General features: G+C 36.8%; 5 protein-coding genes and 1 pseudogene across 8 annotated transcripts in view; 4 read left to right on the top strand and 2 right to left on the bottom strand.

Annotated features, from left to right (window-relative positions):
* Positions 1–605, top strand: part of LOC104727910 (J domain-containing protein DDB_G0295729-like) — a 2,178-nt gene extending 1,573 nt beyond the window's left edge. The window contains exon 2 of the mRNA XM_019231843.1: positions 60–605. Within this exon, the coding sequence (XP_019087388.1) occupies positions 60–605 (546 nt within the window). The remainder of the gene's footprint in view (positions 1–59) is intronic.
* Positions 1,740–3,734, top strand: LOC104723085 (J domain-containing protein DDB_G0295729-like). 2 transcript variants are annotated; one of them, XM_010441380.2, is made up of 2 exons: positions 1,740–1,836; positions 2,377–3,734. In XM_010441380.2, the coding sequence occupies exon 2, from the start codon at positions 2,415–2,417 to the stop codon at positions 3,483–3,485; it is 1,071 nt and encodes a 356-aa protein (XP_010439682.1). In that variant the 5' UTR covers positions 1,740–1,836; positions 2,377–2,414; the 3' UTR covers positions 3,486–3,734. The 2 variants fall into 2 exon arrangements, with proteins under 2 accessions (XP_010439682.1, XP_019088194.1); XM_019232649.1 differs by having other exon boundaries at positions 1,740–1,924.
* LOC104723086 (cyclin-T1-4-like) lies at positions 3,924–8,146 on the top strand. 2 transcript variants are annotated; one of them, XM_019232648.1, is made up of 8 exons: positions 3,924–4,066; positions 4,607–4,678; positions 4,787–5,033; positions 5,687–5,768; positions 6,151–6,285; positions 6,453–6,628; positions 6,718–6,869; positions 6,990–8,146. In XM_019232648.1, the coding sequence occupies exons 3-8, from the start codon at positions 4,807–4,809 to the stop codon at positions 7,796–7,798; spliced, it is 1,581 nt and encodes a 526-aa protein (XP_019088193.1). In that variant the 5' UTR covers positions 3,924–4,066; positions 4,607–4,678; positions 4,787–4,806; the 3' UTR covers positions 7,799–8,146. The 2 variants fall into 2 exon arrangements, with proteins under 2 accessions (XP_019088193.1, XP_019088192.1); XM_019232647.1 differs by having other exon boundaries at positions 4,580–4,678.
* LOC104723080 (multiple RNA-binding domain-containing protein 1-like) lies at positions 8,537–14,792 on the top strand. Of its 2 annotated transcripts, XM_019232645.1 has the most exons (16): positions 8,537–8,790; positions 8,919–9,026; positions 9,129–9,243; positions 9,333–10,057; positions 10,171–10,302; positions 10,513–10,602; positions 10,701–10,818; positions 11,746–11,858; positions 12,470–12,680; positions 12,768–12,832; positions 13,001–13,145; positions 13,488–13,592; positions 13,669–13,770; positions 13,851–14,024; positions 14,288–14,422; positions 14,526–14,792. In XM_019232645.1, coding segments are annotated over exons 1-16 (2,493 nt in total). In that variant the 5' UTR covers positions 8,537–8,788; the 3' UTR covers positions 14,679–14,792. The 2 variants fall into 2 exon arrangements, with proteins under 2 accessions (XP_019088190.1, XP_010439678.1); XM_010441376.2 differs by lacking the exons at positions 11,746–11,858; positions 12,470–12,680; positions 12,768–12,832 and adding exons at positions 11,973–12,296; positions 12,384–12,448.
* On the bottom strand, positions 14,847–15,419 carry LOC104723081 (annotated as a pseudogene).
* On the bottom strand, positions 17,468–18,585 carry LOC104727909. Its single transcript, XM_010446968.1, has 3 exons — positions 18,439–18,585; positions 17,931–18,348; positions 17,468–17,475 (listed from the first exon to the last, which is right to left on the bottom strand). The coding sequence occupies exons 1-3, from the start codon at positions 18,574–18,576 to the stop codon at positions 17,468–17,470; spliced, it is 564 nt and encodes a 187-aa protein (XP_010445270.1). The 5' UTR covers positions 18,577–18,585.

Genomic DNA, 20,478 nt, shown 5'->3' with positions numbered 1-20,478 from the left:
ACGGTGCCGAAGGCGCGTTTAAACTGGTTTTACAAGCTTGTGATTTGTTATCTGATAAGGTTAAGAGAAGCGTGTATGACCAAAAAAGGAAATCGAAACAAGTTAACCAGAAAACACCGAAGCCACGCGAGCCTGAGCGTCATCAGCCTGAGTCTTCGCAGAAACAGAAAACACCGAAGCCACGCGAGCCTGTTTCTTCGCAGAAACAGAAGGATGCACAAGAAAAATTAAATAGATATTTTGAGGAACAGAAGAAAAAACGTGAAGCAGAGAGACTTTCCAAGAATCAGGAGAAAAGAGACTCCACTACTTTTGAAGCAGAGAGGCCTTACAAGAAGCCGATGACAAGTGGAGATGCAAACTCTACTTTTGAAGCAGAGAGGCTTTTCAAAGGAGGAAACGCAAACTCTACTTTTGAAGCAGAGAGGCTATTCAAAAGAGGAAACGCAAACTCTACTTTTGAAGCAGAGAGGCTATTCAAGAAGCCGATGAAAACAGGGAATGCATACTCTACTTTTGAAGCAGAGTGGCTTTTCAATAAGCTGATGGCAACAAGAGACCCCAACTCTACTTATGAAGCTCAGAGGCTTTTCAGATGCCGATGACAGATGTGAAATAAGAACTAAGACTAACAATCACATTTAGAAGTTGTAAAATCGTGTTTATTGTAGTGAACCTTTTTCTGTAATCTAGATTAGTCAGATGAAGGTAAATAATCGAAGTATCTCTAGTAATCATGTAACTTGTATTTTTCGTTCTCTTCGTCTCAATTCATAATTCAGCTTTTTCTCTTAATCTGTAGATGATCTGTAATGGAACTAATCTTAGTACTTGAATACACCAAGACGTTTTCTATTGTTTATTGTCTTTTTAAGAATTCGAAATAACTCATACTATCAGGAAGCTGTTTACTCGCAAGCCAATAGGATCAAAAGTAGAAACCTTTTGAAGAACCTGAGTTTGGAAACAAAAATTATTGGCAAAGGGGGACTTATTAGAATTGAATGCATATCAAGCAGCCCTGATGGATTGAGTCTAGATGATCCCTTATACCAAGAAAAAAAAGCCCAAGATACTTGCTTTTTAACCTCGAGGGACAAAGCTCAGGTTGGTGGTCATTGGCTCGTAAGATAGGCATGACTTCAAAATTTAATATCTGGTGCAGGATTCTGAGATAGTGTCAGTAGAAGAGAGCTTATCAGGGAGAATCACTGTAACAACAACAACAACAACAGAAGCAAAAGTCAAGTGAGTTCAAAAAGTGTAAAGCTGTCACGGAGAGTACTAGTAGTAGTATGGTATAGATATTAGATACAACCGTGTGAAACCATGATCCAAGTTTTAATTGAATAAGAGAAGATAAGAGTGATATGTGTAAAATTACAAGTCATTTAGATCAAAAAGTAGTGGTGAATGAAGAATGATATTGCAAAACCTATGTAGTTTAGTAAGAAATTAAAATAAGAATGATAAAGGAAAAATTGTTGTTTACATTGCATATATAAGGGATTACATTTCGTGTTGCAACACAAGGTTTTACTTTAGCATTGTTGATCGATCGATCTGTTGCTTAATAATAAATCACCAATCTTTGAAATTTTCATGGAAAGGCCTAACTTGGAGAATGCGCGGGAAAGGGAGAGAGGGAAAAACCAATACTTTCTTTTCCGTCATTGTATTTCTAAAATGTTTTAATTTTGACCCACTTCTTTTTCTCTATGAACCGGAAACTAAATCATTCCTGGCTTCATCGTCGGGTATTAAATTACTCTTCTTCACACGCACACACCGGTGGTCTCTTCGTATTTCCGATTTCGTCGCCTCCACCGTTTTAAGGTATTGTGATACTATTACTGATACTGAACCGCGAATGTGGCTGGGTTAATAAGTGGGTCTCCATCAAAATCCGACTTTTACTTATTTGGTATGATGATTTTGGCTTTGTACGATAATCCCAAAGATCTTTTTTTTTTTTTTAAATTGGGTATCCCTTAAGTATATTCAGTTTGATTTCTGGCAATCTGTTTGTAATTAGTGTGATGTTTTGTAGATTTAGATACTGTAACTTGAGAAATCTTGGGCCACGGACTTGTTTCTTATTCAATTGGTGATTTGCATGTATGGTTTTGTGCCTAGTTGAATCAAAGATGTTACTAGTCTACAAGAGAGTCTTCTTTAATGGGTGTTGTGTATCCTTTTTCTCTGTTTAGATTGCTTCAGACTTGTTTGTGATTGATTAATCTTGTGGCTTTAGAGAATTGGCTTTTTAACTTAGTGATTGATTATTATGGCTAAGTAACTTATTGTGGTTTTGCTTCTGTGTTACACTCTTCTGAATCCTTTTTCTTTTGTCTCATCGGATTGGTTTTCCCGTAGAGCCAAGGTGGCAAAATCGTTTGAAGAACAAAAAGACAATGGAATGCAACAAGGAGGAAGCTATAAAGGCAATGGATATTGCCAAGAGGAAAATTGCGGAGAATGATTACAACGGGGCGAAAAAGGTAGCAACCAAGGCTCAGAATCTGTATCCAAAGCTTGATGGGTTGAAACAAGTTATGATGTTGATCGATGTTTATATCTCGGCTGGAAACAAAATCATTGGAGGAGACCTTGATTGGTATGCGATTCTTGGTGTTGATCCGTTGGCTGATGAGGATGTAGTTAAGAAACAATATAAGAGGCTAGCTCTTTTGCTTCATCCTGACAAGAACAAGTGTGAAGGCGCAGAGGGTGCGTTTAAGCTTGTTTTGGCTGCTTGGTGTCTATTATCTGATAAGGTTAAGAGAATTGCTTATGATCAGAAAAGGAAGTTCAACGAAGTTAAACCAAAAAGGAGTCGGAAGCAGAAACAACCACCAAAGAAACCACCTAACCAGCCTAAACAGCCACCAAATCAGCCTAAACAGTCCCCACAGCAGCGGAAACAGCCACCAAACCAACAGAAACAGCCACCAAACCAGCCAAAGCAACCACCAAACCAGCCAAAGCAACCACCAAACCAGCCGAAGCAACCACCAAACCAGCCGAAACAACCACCAAACCAGCCAAGTTCTAGCGGTAGATCTAGAAGCAATAAGCCCACTTCAAAAGTCAGTACCTTTTGGACAATGTGCAACAAATGCAGGGCAGAATATGAGTATGTGAGGGTTTTTTTCCTTAACAAGTCCGTGCTTTGTCGAAATTGCCGTGGGACGTTTAAGGCAACTGAGAAAGAGAAAACAGCAACTGAGAAAGAGGAAGCACGGCAAGCAACAAACAAGAACACAAATGGTGCTTCTTCTTGTGGGAAAGACTCTTCTTTATCAACAATGGGTAGTTTCAAGAGCGGAAATGTTGCAAATAAAGCAGAAGAAAGAGGGAAAAGAGAGGTCAGGGAGTCAGAAGAAGCTACAAGAGGAATTTCAAATTCTGAAGTAGAGGAGAGGGTTTTTAAGAAGCTTAGGACAGATGACTATGCAGAGGCAAGTAGTGGAATCAAGGTGTGAAGTAAGAACAATTGACATTTAGAAGTTTAACAACAATCACAGCTTTTTTTTTTTATGATTAGAGTTATATTTTGCATCTAGACTACGAAGGAAGGAAAACGTACAGTGGAACAAAGTCAGTTCTTCCTTCTGTCATCTTCAATGTTTGATCTATGAAATGTCATAACCCTTTTTTGGTTTTTTGTTGTTATATGTATGTGTGCTTTACTGCTGCTAGCCTGCTACGTATAAATTGGTTTAGTTCGAATTTATCTACGGTTTACGAAGAATTTGACCGGAATTGGTTCACTTAAATTGGTTACGTTTCCAATTTTTGGTAAAGATATTTCCTTTTTTTCGTCCCTTCATTCTCATAAGTTTTCACTTTTACCCCCAAAATAATTAAAAGATAAGATTTAGTCTCCTACTTGGGGTCATATATCACTGGTAAATCGGGATATTCGTTAAAAATCCCAATTGTTTTTTCCCCTTTCTTCCTTTTTTTTGGGTTCTTTCCTTTCTCGCGTTTCTCTAGGGTTAGGGTTTGACGAACGGGTTCGACGCGTTTAGCTTCAATTCGCCGTCGAAGAAGCCATAATCTGGTGCGTAATTATCGATTTTTTTTATCTGTTTCCGATTGGTTTTTTCGTTTTCTGTTTCGTTTTCTCGATTTTTTCATCTTTTCGCTTGTAATTTGTTTTTTTTTTCGGGTTTGGTGATTTTCACAAACTTTTGCATCTTTCAGATCTGCTCTACGTTTTCTCGTTCGTTTGTGACGGATTCACCAACTTTTGCATCTTTCAGTTCAAATTTTCATGTAGAATTGGCTTGATTCTCTCTAATTTAGCTCTATGGCGATTGAAGTTTTTCGATTTCTATGTTTTTTTTTCCTTTTTCTGGATGCGTGGGCTTAGTTAGGAACTGGGTCGTTTACATGATTCTCAAAGTCACACTATTTTCCTGCCAAAGGAGCTTTTTTTTTTTTTTCTTATTCATGATTCATGTCATTGTGTTGCCCTTGCTCTCATTTAGAGTATGTGAATGTGTTTCCTTTAATGCCAGTTATTCTGAGTATTCGTCATTGAGTTATGTTGATGATTACCCATTCCTTTCAGATTCCTGAAGAGCTTACATTTTTTTAGTTTTGACGATAGAGATTAAGATCCCTCTTTGCTAGTATCAAACTTCAGTTGCTGGGAACACAACGTGACCAGGTATAAATCTCAGCTCATGGATTTAGCAAAATTAGTTACATCTATTAGATTTCTACCTTTTCATTTGTTTTGTACATTCATTTGTTTCATTGGTTCTACTTTTACTAGACCTGGTTTGAAAGATAGCAATGGCTGGAGTATTAGCTGGAGATTGTTCATACGGGGAGAGTGGCATTTCATCTTACTCCAAGAATTCTAATGAAAAGCAGGACGAGGTTTCCCGCTGGTATTTTGGAAGAAAAGAAATTGAAGAAAACTCTCCGTCGAGGTTGGATAGTATTGACTTAAAGAAGGAAACATATTTCCGCAAGTCATACTGTACTTTTCTGCAGGACTTAGGCATGAGATTGAAAGTGTAAGTATAATATTCTGGCCTATATATTTCAGCTTTATGCGTTGCGTTTTCCATTTGTTTGATTACTTCTTGCGAGCTTGGTCTAGGACATGATAGTTTCTCCAACCATGATAACTGCCTCTATTTTGCTTATAGTATTATAGTGATCCCCTTACATGTAGATTCCATATGATCGAATTCTGAATATTTTAGTACTTGATGTCATAGATAGAGCATGAATAATCTTGTCAAGTTATTGGCAGTTTGGCAACAAAAACGTGAAACTGGTAGGTTCATCTTGGGTTATATATCTAGATTTTGGTGCTTTTTCGATTTGATTACTTCTTGCGGGCTTTGTCTAGAGCATGATAGATCCTCCAACCATTACACTTTACTTGTAGGTTTTGTAGATCAAAATTTTGAAACTATATAGAATTTGATGGGGTAGATGTCAGTTAGGTTATGGTAATCTAGTTACAGCTATTGGCATCAAAAAGGTGAAACTGGTGATTTCACTTGGGTTGCATATCCCACTATATGCAAAATTTAGTATATAGTGGTGAACAAAGTATTCGGTGTGAATTGTCTTCATATAGACATGGTTTCACCTGCATTGATAGCTTTCACTTTTGGCTCTCTCAATGAAAGTGGCTAATATATTTTTTCTTATACAGTCCTCAGGTTACAATAGCTACAGCAATAATATTCTGTCACCGATTCTTCATTCGCCAGTCACATGCTAGGAATGACAGAAGGGTGAGTATAATTTCTTTGCACCGGATGTAGTTGAATACTTGTAGACATGGGCGTACTCTTTGTTGTTCGAGCCAGTCTGCTGGTGTCTTGTTTGCATGAATTTGTAGCGTTGAGATAGTTCCTTGTCCTTGGTGTCTATTTACACTCATTGTCTCCATCTCTCTGCCAGTTTACTTTGTATATATAGAAGGAAAACTAGCTGATGCAGTAGATGAATGTACACTGACTTCGTTTGATGATTTTTGCCATGATATATATTAAGCGTTCTTGGTATTAATGCATCTAGTTCTTTGTACATATTTATCCTTCTAGAGATTAGAGCAGAACAGTATTAAGATTATTACTGAGTCCTCTTTCCTTGTTTTTCTCCCTGCACACCCAGACGATTGCTACAGTCTGCATGTTCCTTGCTGGAAAAGTTGAAGAAACTCCAAGGCCGTTAAAAGATGTTATTGTTGTCTCTTATGAGATAATACACAAGAAGGATCCTACTACTGCACAGAAGATCAAGCAAAAGGTTCGAATACTTCTAAACCTTCTCTACTCCATTGCTTCCTGTTAAGTTAGTAAAAGTGAATTCGCACTTTTTTTCTTGCATATTCTATTTCACGATGACAGTAATTTTGTACGAACCCTAGGATTGTGCTTGCATGTTTGTGAACAATCCTCTTCTGCTAATTGCAGGAAGTATATGAGCAACAAAAAGAGCTTATACTTAGTGGAGAAAAGATTGTACTTTCTACGCTGGGGTTTGATTTCAATGTTCATCATCCGTATAAACCTCTTGTAGAAGCGATAAAGAAGTTTAAGGTCGCACAGAATGCTCTGGCCCAAGTTGCATGGAATTTTGTTAACGATGGGTACGTTAAAAGTCTGTTTCCTTGAAAAGCTTCAGATAGATCTATCTGCCTTGTATTTTCGTCTTCATACAATAAAAAGATGCTTGCAGTCTGCGGACGTCACTATGCCTGCAATTTAAGCCTCACCACATTGCGGCGGGAGCAATTTTTCTTGCTGCGAAGTTCCTTAAAGTGAAATTACCATCAGATGGAGAGAAGGTTTGGTGGCAAGAATTTGACGTCACACCTCGACAACTGGAGGGTGAGAGAACTATCTTTATCATCGAATTAATTTTATGAGACTGTTTTCACCGTTTCTGTTTGACTTCTATTCGTTATTTTGGATCTGATGCTAAGTGCTACTGTCTTTTGTATACTGCAGACGTTAGCAACCAAATGCTTGAGCTGTATGAGCAAAACCGTGTTCCTGCATCTCAAGGAAGCGAAGTCGAAAGTAGTGTAGGTGGAGGATCAGCTCATCATGTTGGGTCTAGGCCAATATCAGCACGCCCAACTCATGAACATTCTAATTCTGATAATCATGGGGGTTTGTCAAAAGCTACACAAAACCGGAGCAATGATAATGGGAGTGGTGAGGCGGGTAGTGTCATTACCGAGCAGAAGGGGGAAAGAGATACAGAAACGAAAGATAGCCTGCGTACTGAAAATCATCCAGCACATAAGGCTAAGTCGGGAGTTGAGGCACCTGGGAAGGAAAAAACAGAGAAAGCAGGTGCACAGCTTCCAGAAGATGATAAATCTAGAGTTGTTGATACAGGTGATGCCCCGGTCAGCCAGTCCCCAAAAGACTTAAAATTGCTTAGGGATAAGGTGAAGGCTGCTAAACTAGAGGCCAAGAAGTTCCAAGGTGAAAGGACGAAGAAAAAGGATTTGGTGGATGATGATGACTTGATCGAAAGAGAACTGGAAGACGTGGAATTAGCTGTTGAGGATGACAAAGATATACAAAACAAGAGCTCCGAAATTAATCGTACAGAACATGGCGAGATTCTTGATAGAAAGCACTTGGTGGGGGGCAATACTGAGGAAGGTGAAATGGTAGATGATGTTTCTTCAACAATGCCAAGCCGGAAGAGAAAAATGGGAAGCCCCTGTGAAAAACAGTTAGGAGAAGGAAAGAGGCGACAAAATAACAGTGAGAATGTTGAAGAAGGTCACAAGACAAACTGAGGAGGAAGTAGTCATAGTCATGTTGACCAATAGCCAAGAAGACACTCCCAAGAGAGGTAAAAATGATCTCTCTTTGGTTTATTACTTTCTCATGGGTCTACAAGAGATATTTGGCAACTTTGAATCCCAACCATGGTGCGAAACAAGCTCATTGTATTTACGATGTTGGTTATATCTTCTTTTTCTGTTTCTTGGAACGTGTATCCAACAGATGAGAAACTAAATCAGGTTTCCATCCATGAGAGACCATCCCATAGGACTATATAAGGAACTCTATTGTTTGCATTCCCTTTGTATAATGTAGGGAAGACAAGAATTTTTGACAGAAGTTATTTAGAGCCAAGTCAATACTTAAGTTTTGATAACATTAGGAAACAGAGGGGTCAACTGATTTGTCAATGTACATTAGGGAACGAGGTGATTTTGTAACTTTTTGTTTTATATTAAGATTAAAAAAGTCCACCTCTTTCCAACTTCCGATTGTCAATTTGTCATTATTGGTTTCTGAATGTATCGGTTAGCTTCTTGACCATTCCGGTCATCTACAAAAATCAGGCGGATTTTTGTCAAATTAAGAGCCGAATAGTATAATAAAAAAATTCAAAACAGACCTGTAAGAAAATCAAAACAAATAAATTGCTAGTTTTGAGTTTTCAATCAAATTTTATGTACTGGTTAACTTACTCAAAATCTGAAATTGGTTCGGTTATTATTCATTATCTAAAGGCCGACCTAAAGAAGAAACAACAAAAGACCTAAAAACCCTCTCTCCTCTTCTTCTTCGCGCTGCTCTCTCTCTCTCGTCGTCGTCGGCGGCAGATTAAACTCGCTATCATATATATCGTTCCGACACTGTTTGCAAACATTTCAATTAGAACAACAACAACAACAAAACAAAGGTCATCTTTTTCTTCTCTTAGAATCATATTAGTTTCGGAATCCCCCCTTCAATTCTACAGTTGCAAGAACAAGCTCTTTCAAAACCATATAATGTAAGTATTGGGTTTCCCAAATAAACTCTTCTTTCTTTTGGGTGTTAAGCTGAGGTTTCGTAGAAACCAATCAATGTTAGAAACTCATCTTCTTCTTTCTTTTGTAAAAAAAAAAAAAAAAAATCCAGGTCGAGGATATGCGTTAAGAATTTGCCCAAACATGTGAAAGAGGATCAACTTCGAGATGTCTTTTCACAGAAAGGAGAAATCACTGACGCCAAATTGATGCGTTCCATGTAATACTTCTACTACTACTATATCCAAATTCGATCCTTCTCACGTCGTGCCTTTATTGATTGGTTTAATTTGAATCCCTCTCTGTTTTTTTTGGTTTGCAGTGATGGTAAGAGTAGACAATTTGCTTTTATTGGATATCGTAGTGCTGACGAAGCTCAAGAAGCTATTAAGTATTTCAACAAGTCTTTTCTTGATACTTCTCGTATCTTTGTTGAGGTTTGTACTTTGAAAACTTACGCTCTGTTTTCACCTGTGTGTACTAGTTTGAATCTGTAATTTAGATTCATTCTCCTTTGGCTTTATAGATTGCTCATAAAGTCGGAGATGAGAACGCTCCTCGTCCATGGAGTCGTATTTCTCGTAAGAAAGAAGAGAAAGTTAATGAGGATTTTGAAAAATCGTCTAGTGAACTTTTAAACAGTGGTAATGCTAAAGGAGGCAAACAGAGGAAACCTGAGGTTGATGATCCTGAGTTCCAGGAATTTCTTGAGGTTCATCAGAGGGGTAAGTCGAAAATCTGGTCCAATGACGTGTCCATTCCTCCTGCCCCTGAACAAACCGTTAAAGAGAAGGTCTTGGTGAAGAAAGCCGATGAGCCAATGGTTTCCAATGGTGCTGAGCCTAACAAAGTTAAAAGATCATCTGATATTGAAAAGGCTGAAGAGAGCAACGCTGTAGCTCCCACTGATGATGTTTCTGATATGGATTACTTCAAGAGTAGGATTAAGAAAAATCTGTCGGATTCGGACAGTGATAGTGAAACTGATAGTAGTGAAGATGAAGATGAAGCTGATGATGATGATCTTGGGGGGAATGATGATGGTAAAGCTGGTGAAGATGGTCATGATGCTGATATTCGTAATTTTCCTATTGATGGAGATTTTGAAGCTGATGGAGTTGATAAAGATGATGATGGCGATGCCATGGAAGTAGAAGCTGATGGCAAGGGGGCTCAAGAATTTAAAGCTGACAGTGATGATGTTCTTGACACTGGTCGCCTTTTCGTCCGTAACCTGCCGTACACTGCAACGTACGGGATTGTCTTGTTCATCTTCTGCTGTTTTTATATACCCTGATTTCTGTTTATCTATCTGTTATTAATCTTATACATCTTTGATTGTTGTCAATAATCTCATGCAATAGAGAAGAAGAGCTTATGGAACATTTTAGCGAATTTGGTGAGATATCAGAAGTCCATCTTGTTCTTGACAAGGAGACGAAAAGGTCCAAAGGAATTGCCTACATCCTTTACCCGATTCCGGAATGTGCGGCAAGGTATTATTCATGTCAAAAAGTAGCCTTATGCTGATTTTTGCTGTTGGTTACCCCTTGAGGTCTGAGTAATTGCTTTGCAAGAAGTAGCCTTATGTTGATTTTGTTGCTGTAAGTTACCCCTTGAGGTCTGAATAATTGCTTTTCAAGAAGTAGCCTTATGTTGATCTCTAGCTGTTAGTTCAGGTTTTTAAACATTTGATGGTGATGCAGGGCAATGGAGGAATTAGATAACTCAATTTTCCAGGGCCGGTTGTTGCATATTTTGCCAGCCAAGCACCGTGAAACGTCTGATAAACAAGTGTCAGTGGCCTACCCTTTCTAAGTTTCGATCTTTCAACTTGTGATATTTTTGTGAACCAGATTTTCCATTAGTTGTTTAACATGGCCCTGCTCAACAGGAATGACACTTCTAACCTGCCAAAAACATTCAAGCAAAAGAGAGAGGAACAAAGAAAGGCATCGGAAGCTGGTGGAAATACAAAGGCTTGGAATAGTTTATTCATGCGACCCGATACTGTACGTTTTTCTTGTTTAAAGAATGCATCCGTTAATGTTTNCCGTAACCTGCCTTACACTGCAACGTACGGGATTGTCTTGTTCATCTTCTGCTGTTTTTATATACCCTGATTTCTGTTTATCTTATCTGTTATTAATCTTATACATCTTTGATTCTTGTCAATAATCTCATGCAATAGAGAAGAAGAGCTTATGGAACATTTTAGCGAATTTGGTGAGATATCAGAAGTCCATCTTGTTCTTGACAAGGAGACGAAAAGGTCCAAAGGAATTGCCTACATCCTTTACCCGATTCCGGAATGTGCGGCAAGGTATTATTCATGTCAAAAAGTAGCCTTATGCTGATTTTTGCTGTTGGTTACCCCTTGAGGTCTGAGTAATTGCTTTCCAAGAAGTAGCCTTATGTTGATTTTGTTGCTGTTGGTTACCTTTTGAGGTCGGAGTAATTGCTTTTCAAGAAGTAGCCTTATGTTGATCTCTAGCTGTTAGTTCAGGTTTTAAAACATTTGATGGTGATGCAGGGCAATAGAGGAATTAGATAACTCAATTTTCCAGGGCCGGTTGTTGCATATTTTGCCAGCCAAGCACCGTGAAACGTCTGATAAACAAGTGTCAGTGGCCTACCCTTTCTAAGTTTCGGTCTTTCAACTTGTATTATTTTTGTGAACCAGATTTTTCATTAGTTGTTTAACATGACCCTTCTCAACAGGAATGACACTTCTAACCTGCCAAAAACATTCAAGCAAAAGAGAGAGGAACAAAGAAAGGCATCGGAAGCTGGTGGAAATACAAAAGCTTGGAATAGTTTATTCATGCGACCCGATACTGTACGTTTTTCTTGTTTAAAGAATGCATCCGTTAATGTTTATTAAATCTAGCTTTTAGTTGCTTTATGGTTTTTTTTTCCTTTTCCCTTTTGTGTTGTAGATTCTAGAAAATATAGTCAGGGTGTATGGTGTAAGCAAAAGTGAGTTACTTGACCGTGAAGCTGAAGATCCTGCTGTGCGCCTTGCTTTGGGAGAAACAAAAGTGATTGCGGAGACCAAAGAAGCCCTTGCTAAAGCTGGAGTAAATGTTACCTCTTTGGAAGAATTTGCTACAGGGAATGGTGATGAGANTATGGTTTTTTTTTCCTTTTCCCTTTTGTGTTGTAGATTCTAGAAAATATAGTCAGGGTGTATGGTGTAAGCAAAAGTGAGTTACTTGACCGTGAAGCTGAAGATCCTGCTGTGCGCCTTGCTTTGGGAGAAACAAAAGTGATTGCGGAGACCAAAGAAGCCTTTGCTAAAGCTGGAGTAAATGTTACCTCTTTGGAAGAATTTGCTAAAGGGAATGGTGATGAGAAGAGCCGAAGCAAACATATCCTCTTAGTAAAGAATTTGCCGTTTGCTTCCACTGAAAAGGAACTGGCTCAAATGTTTGGAAAATTTGGAAGTCTAGACAAAATTGTCCTCCCTCCGACGAAGACGATGGCCTTGGTATTTTTCTTTCCATGTGTGCTACTTCAATATATTGGACAGATAGTTAATTGCTCTCTAACCTGCTCTGACTCACATGACCTACAGGTTGTTTTCCTTGAGCCGGCTGAGGCACGTGCAGCAATTAAGGGAATGGCATACAAGCGTTACATGTAAGCTTTAAAATTAACTTNTACCAAAGAAGCCTTTGCTAAAGCTGGAGTAAATGTTACCTCTTTGGAAGAATTTGCTAAAGGGAATGGTGATGAGAAGAGCCGAAGCAAACATATCCTCTTAGTAAAGAATTTGCCGTTTGCTTCCACTGAAAAGGAACTGGCTCAAATGTTTGGAAAATTTGGAAGTCTAGACAAAATTGTCCTCCCTCCGACGAAGACGATGGCCTTGGTATTTTTCTTTCCACGTGTGCTACTTCAATATATTGGACAGATTGTTAATTGCTCTCTAACCTGCTCTTACTCACATGACCTTCAGGTTGTTTTCCTTGAGCCGGCTGAGGCACGTGCAGCTATTAAGGGAATGGCATACAAGCGTTACATGTAAGCTTTAAAATTAACTTTAATGTTTATTAAACCAAGAGTGGAAGAACAACTTCTGTATAAAATGTTTAAAATCCGTTAGGCTTTCCCCAAAGTGCGCTTCTTGGGGATAAATGATTATGCTAGTCAAAACCAAACTGCTTCATCATATTTTTCCTATTGTTACAGAGATGGCCCCTTGTATCTGGAGTGGGCTCCTGCAAATATTCTTGAGTCTGATAACAATGAAAAGAAGAGTGATGATGTTGGAGAAAATGATGTGAGAAGAGTCAACTTGGAGCAGCAGGTTGAAATCGATCCAGATGTAACTGAGGTATGTCCAGTTATGATAGATGTGAACCGTTATGAAATTATATGTTTTTTTTGGAGTGGATATGAGCTAGCCGAACTGAAAAGTAATTGAGAAAATCTTGATTAGCTTTAGGAAACTAAATTAGATTTTACCTTGTGGCGTTATATACGGGTTTAGTACTACCTTGTGGCGTTATATACGGGTTTAGTACTATCTTGTAAGTTTCAGGTGAGGTACTATATAATTATGTTTATCGGCGTTATATATATCTGTTTTCTGATCAATTTTGTAGACAAATATAGTTCTATCTTTTAAATTGGTCTGTTCGTAACATTTCCTTTAAATAATGCATTATATTTTCAGTCAAATGTTCTTCATGTTAAGAATCTGAACTTCAAGACAACTGATGAGAGTTTGAAGAAGCATTTGACTAAACTGGTGAAGCAGGGAAAGATTCTGAGTGTCAAGGTAAGTTCCTGTTCGTTACTGACACATGATGTGCACATAATTGTGAGTCTAATCTTTTATTTTCCATGATAAGCAGATTATAAAGCATGTAAAGAATGGGAAGACTCTTTCACGCGGTTATGGTTTTGTAGAATTCGACTCTGTAGAGACAGCCACCAGTGTCTACAGAGATCTACAGGTATATAATAATTAAGTCTCTTCGAAACTTAAAAGTTGAATGGAGTTGATGAAGTACAGTGACACTTTCTTCTTTGGCAGGGGACTGTTCTGGATAGGCATGCTTTGAACTTGAGATTCTGCGAAAACAAGCAGAGTGACAAGGTTGGAAAAGATTCAGGCAAGGACAAAACTTCGACAAAGTTACATGTGAAAAATGTAGCTTTTGAGGCAACCAAGAATGAACTAAAACAGCTCTTCAGTCCATTTGGACAGGTACACACTTATCTCAGGATATAGAATGATGTTATGGGGACAGCTTATTAGTTCTATTATACAAACCATGAACACATACTGCCATTCTCGTACACGTCTGTGCAATGGCTGAAGTTTTGCTCATTTTGTTAGAGAAACTACAAGAGGATGAAACGATAACTCTTTTGTATTGGAACAATATAGAAATTATGTGCAAACAAGTTGAATTTGGATAATATTTTTTCAGAAGAATCTAACAATATTCCTGATTCTTGTTTATGCAGATAAAGAGTCTGAGGCTTCCAAAGAAGAATATGGGGCAATATGCTGGTTATGCTTTTGTTGAATTCGTGACAAAGCAAGAAGCCTTAAACGCTAAAAGAGCATTGGCCAGCACCCATTTCTACGGACGCCATTTGGTAAGTCTTGTTTTGTACTCTTGTCTCATCTCTGAAGCCTGTTTGTACATTTGGCATCCTTGGGATCCGATCTCGACTCATCTATCTCTGCCCTTCTTTTCAGGTGCTCGAGTGGGCCAAAGATGACAATAGCATGGAAGCGATCAGAAAGCGTTCTGCTGCCAAGATGGACCAAGAAAACGATAATGCAAAAAGAAGGAAAAGCATGAAAGTTGTTGATGAAAGCAGCATTAAGTTTGAGAGAATAGCTGAGTAGGAGACCCTTCCTCTATAGTTTGGTGTTATTTATATGAGTCGCTTACTGTGATTGTTCTCCATGGGTTTAAATTTTGCTCTCTAGTCTTAATATACTTCTTTCAACAGAGTTTAATTATAGAAGAAATCTTTTCAAATGAATCAGTTCACAAGACTGAATAACATTAGCAAAAAAACGAGTAGTAAGATGATCAAATATGTAAACTTTGAAGTTGGAGGCGATCCACAGCATCTTTGGCAGCTTGCTGAGCTCTGAATTTGGCCCTGCGCTTCCTAGAAGCTTTGAGCATCATGTCCTTGAGACGCTCAGGCTGGCCTCTCACAAAATCTTCATTTCTGAACTCCAGTACCCCAGAACCAGCCTTCTTCTTGACTCTTCTAAACCCGTAATAGCTGAGCTCGGAGAGAAACTCAACAGAGTTTGCCGCAATTGAATTTTAAAAGAATCTTACTGCGGATTCTCTCCTCCTGGCTACAAATGACGAAGCCGTTGTTGCGTTTGCTCCACGAGATCAATGGATCCGACGAAGGATCCTCCACAAGTTCGTATATCTTGACGTAGAACGAACCCATCAATCCATTTGGGTATTTTTCAGCCATCCCGAAAGAGAATCCTCAACCCTAAACAAACTCTCAGAATGTCGAAATATTTTGCTTACTAGAATTGGATCCGTGTTAGAGCACGGGTTGAAATTTCTTCTATTTATTTTGTAATTTTTATTTAAATCACTATATATGTGATTGTTTTATTTGTTTTAAAAGTATTTTTTTGGATAAAACATTATGCCATGAAATCATGTTCTGAATATGACTTATGAAATAATATCTATTTTGTAAAATAGTCTAGTAGATTTAGATTTTGACATGCGGTACACTGCGGGTTAAGTTATTTATTAAAAAACAATTATTTTTTGTTTATTAATTTTATTTGATTTGTTTAGTTTTTAAAATTATATATTGTATTTTGATTGTTAATTCTATGACTTAACCCATAATATACCGCATATTAATTTTAGGATCAAATATGTAACATATGTTTGTCAAAATCATCTTGACCGAGAAAGCCTCTACCAAACAACATTATTCCAAATTTTAATTTAATCTGAGAAATTGTATTTCTTGAAATTTCAATCCATGCTCTAGCAAGAAATCATATTTCTTGAAATTTTTTCATATTATAGTGACATATTATTGACCCGTGCTATAACAAATCAAATTAGAGTGTTTATAATTTTAAATTTTTGATCTATCATATATTTATGATATTCTTAAAAATATCAAATTAAACTATTTTTAAAATACTTCAAATTAAATTATTTAAAAAGTTTATTATAATATATAAAATTATACAATTCAACAAAAGAAATATATGAAATTGAATTTAAATATTCAAATTTTTATTTGTTATACAGTCAAAATTTTAGTTGAATAGATATTTTTTTTAAAGAATAATATTATTAAAGCTTGAATATTTTATAGATTGAATAATTTATATTGGTTTTAATAGTATAACTTTGAAGTATGACTTTATAGTATGATTTCAATGTCCGATAAATCAAAGTTCATGCTCATTCGTATTCAGAATCATTTTGATCATTTTTTTTATAGTATGACTTTGAATCTTTGTCTAGTTTTCTTAGGCAATATGGTTGAGACATTTTATACATTTTTTATTTATCAATTGAGCAATATATGTCCGTTTAAAAAAGTTTAAATTACATCATATGGAGAAAAAAATCATAAATTTTATTAACTAAATATATTATATAATAATTTAAAATAAGTTAAATATAAAATCAGATAAAAGTGAAAGAAGAATCACATATGTTTGTTTTAATTAGGTTGGAAGATTTCCTTATCTTTTAAATGTTACCTATAATTGATTTTATATGTTATTATAATTAACTAAATGCATATTATCTCTAGTTACCAAAAATCAAACTAACCTGTATATTATGATAAATCTAAATCATGAATGTCATAAGTCTATAACCAAAAAATCATATATGTATCTATTATATAGTTTACAAAAAAAAAGTCATGTACTTTCAAAATATTAAATAGGGGATATAGATTTCTCCACTAATGGGTCTTTATTGGGTTTGGGCCTGTCATTGTCTTCTATAGGCAATGAGGAAATATCGGGGAAATATCGGGGAAATATGCGATGGGTTTGGACAGAACGGTCGGACCGGTCCAACCGCGATCTGGTAGGTATTCTGGTCCGGATTACCTCTAGAAATCCGAACAAATAAAAACCCATAAAAAACCGAAAAAACCCGCTAAAACCTATGAACCGGTTGTTGAACCAGTAGGTCGGACCGGCGGGTTAGTTCAAATTAAAATATTTTATTTTTGTCACACTTCATACTCAAACCAAATTAAAAAATAAATTTTGTTATTTATAAAATAATCACATACTTATTATTTTATTTAATTATTTAAAAGTTTAATTTTCGGTTTTTTAGTACTTAACTATGTATGTTCACTTTTGTCCATATATTTATAGAAAAATAGATGTTATATTCATAAAATGTAAACAACCCAATAAATTAATTGACTCGTAGTTCAACCGATCCGACCGATTGACTCAGTGACCCGAAAGACTTCCGGTCTGGTTTGATTTTGTTGAATTCGTGACAAATCAAGAAGCCTAGTGTAGTGTGTGACTCGTGTGATTCTCCATGTTTAAAAATTTTGCTCTCTAGTCTTAATTTATTTGTTATAGGCGTATATTTCTTTCAACAAGATTTATTTATTTATTATAGAAGAATATTTTCAAAGATATCTTCAGATACCTAAAAACCCAAGTCAAACGAATCAAATTCACAAGCAACCCCACAAGATCATGCTTTTATAGTTTCTGTTAATTTTTTAGTGGTCCACTCTTATCCCATTGATATGCATGATAAAGATACTCAAGATTTGTTTATTATAATAAAAACAAAAACGTAGACTAAAACCGTGGGAGATAACATAACATTTGCATGTCTTACAACAACATAGAGAACACAACATTTTAGGTTTAAATAAAACATAACTCTAAGTTAAGACAAACATATAAAACCAGATATAGGTTTTAATTAAACATTAATCTAAGTTAACAGAGACATAATACCTAGATTTTGCATTTCAGCTCCTTATTATCATCTTCCTCATTCATCATCATCATCATCATCATCATCATCATCACCATCATCACCATCACCATCACCATCACCATCACCATCACCATCTTCATCTTCATCTTCATCTTCATCTTCTTTCTCATCCTCCTCATCATCTTCTTCTTCTTCTTCTTCTTCTTCCTCATCCTCTATTGTTGTTATGCAATCATAACCTTCAAACATCACTCTATCGATTAGAATATCACAGTCACGCACCTCGGATCTGATGACGCGGAGAGTTCTCAATGCCTCGCTAGTTGCAGTTGTAGGAAGAGGATGCAAAGCAGTTAGATAATACTCCAACGTATGATTCTTCAGAAACCTCAAAAGTTCGTTTGCGTTTTCTCTATACTCGTCCGTGTTTCTTCCCTCCGAGTCTTTGGCCTTAGGTTGAACCACCGAGTTATCAACCGCTAATCCCTCTTCCCCCAAAGAGGAGTTAAACTTTAGGATGCAAATCTTGAGGCATCTGACCATAGCCCTTACTTCATCTCTAGATGTAGTCTGAAAACAAAGGTATATTATATGAAAACCTGAAATACACACATATATAAACTAAAAAAAGTGAATTATTTTTAGTCTAATACAACTTACAGTGCTATTGACAAATGCTTTCACATTTTGAATAAGCTTTGTGGCAAAAGCTTCCGTCTCTTCCGTCAAAGTCTCTGTCAATGTTTCTACATTAGGAGGAGGTTGTGAATCTGATGAATCATCACTATCCTGAGACATTGCCGTCGAATTAGGGAGCTTTCCACAACTGTCAAACCCTATATGTCCAAATTTATATATACTAGTATAATCCAATTGACCAGTTTCTTTTCTTGGGCTACGGGGCTTTTTTTTATTTGTTGTTGGGCTTCCGTAAAACTTTGCTTGTTCCTTTACAATATTGCCAGTGCTTAATTAAATTTGAAACACACAAAACAAAGCCAAGAGCTACAAACAGAGAAAAGTCCATAACTCGTAAGTGACTGACCAAAAGGTCCCTTTTTAAGACAAGTGTGTGTGCCATACAGATTAACTTAAACAAGATTGAACTCACTGCCCTATTTGAGAGAACCAATCTTGTTGGGTTTTCTGTTGCCTGTACTTCCGGTAGCCTTCTTGCTGTACCAGTCAAGAAAAAGTATTGATAGGGTTTAGTGGGGAACTAGGCTAGGCAGTGAGATCCAAAAGTGTTGATCACTGTGGACCTGTGGTTGTGAGCTAACAACCTTCGCTCGTCAAGGATACATATAGAGTCTATAGTTATTAATGCCATGAGGATGCATATGTGCCGGATGCTCTCGGACACACAAGGAATCAGATGTTTGATCATCTGGAAAGTAGAGCGAAATTGTTCCTTCTGTCCTTCCAAGCCGCAATTGAACGTTAACACAACACACAGACACCAATGACAGTAACAGACACTTGAAAATATCAGTCTTGAGAAATGAGACTATCTAGTAAAATCTAGGCTTTTTGACATAAGAAAGTAACAAACAGACATCGAAAGTGGGATAAGTAAGGTCATATGAAGATACATTAATCATTATGAAAAGCTGGCTTTATACTGCTTGATGACAACTACGTGTTAAAAACAACTAAATCATCCTCCAATGCTGGTCAGAGAAATGTGCTCTGTACTGCTTGATGAAAACCCAACTCTTTATACAAAAAAAGCCTATCCTATGATTTGTTGAGTGGGTGGGGTCTTTTTAGGTGGCTCGGTTCTTCGGGTTAGTCTTGTGCCGTTAAGGTACAATGTGATATTACAACAAAGAGATATCACCTAATGGCTTGGTCCCTTTCAAACATGACAAGTGAAAAATCCAGAATATAGCTTAACACGTTCTGTCATGTCACGATGGATCAGCTAATAAGGCCTATATAACACATTGCTCAACTTTGAACTTGATAGCAAAATCCAAACATGAAAATGAAAAAAAGCAGTCAGGAGAGAATAGGATTTGCTTACCTCTGCAGTTGCATTCCTTCCTTGCATCTAACAAATCAGATTTGTTGTCAGCAAGGGCCATGATGACCATATTAGGGCTTACCTATTCACACAAGAATATATAACCCACAGAGACAGAAACTAAAGCTTGACAGTAGCTGCAACTGGAAGTCAGAAAGTAACAAAGAATAATCAAAACCGAGATGAGACCCCTGTGCCTGCAGTTGCTGAACCCATTTACTAAGAAGACATAAAAAACTCAAACGAAGACTAAGAAGATGGAAGAACACATAAATCTCGGATAGGGAAAGTAGCTAAATTACATAAGCAAACAATTGATGAACATATAAATCTTGCTGTAGATTCTGATGAGTCCTCCAGGGTTCTTGCTCATAAACCAAGTAGAATCTTCACGGGAATAAGATTTGTGATTGTTACTACAATAATTAAAATGTTCTTGTTGGAACATTCAAGACAAAGTCAAAGAAGAATATGATTTCTTTTCAATTAAATCTATACTAGTAAGTTGCAAGTTCGAATGAAGAGATAACATAACTAATACTACTAGAGAGGTTACAATCGTTTCCCAAATTTCATCATCACAACAAAGCCAAGCCACTAAAGTGTTGTTAACAAGAAAGCAACTTAACTAAGCTAACAAACCCATATTTATTTATAATAAACAAAAAAAAAAA

This window comes from Camelina sativa, chromosome 11 (genome assembly GCF_000633955.1).
Source record: "Camelina sativa cultivar DH55 chromosome 11, Cs, whole genome shotgun sequence".
In the NCBI taxonomy this organism is placed as follows: Eukaryota; Viridiplantae; Streptophyta; class Magnoliopsida; order Brassicales; family Brassicaceae; genus Camelina; species Camelina sativa.
This window is presented reverse-complemented; position numbering and strand designations above follow the sequence as displayed.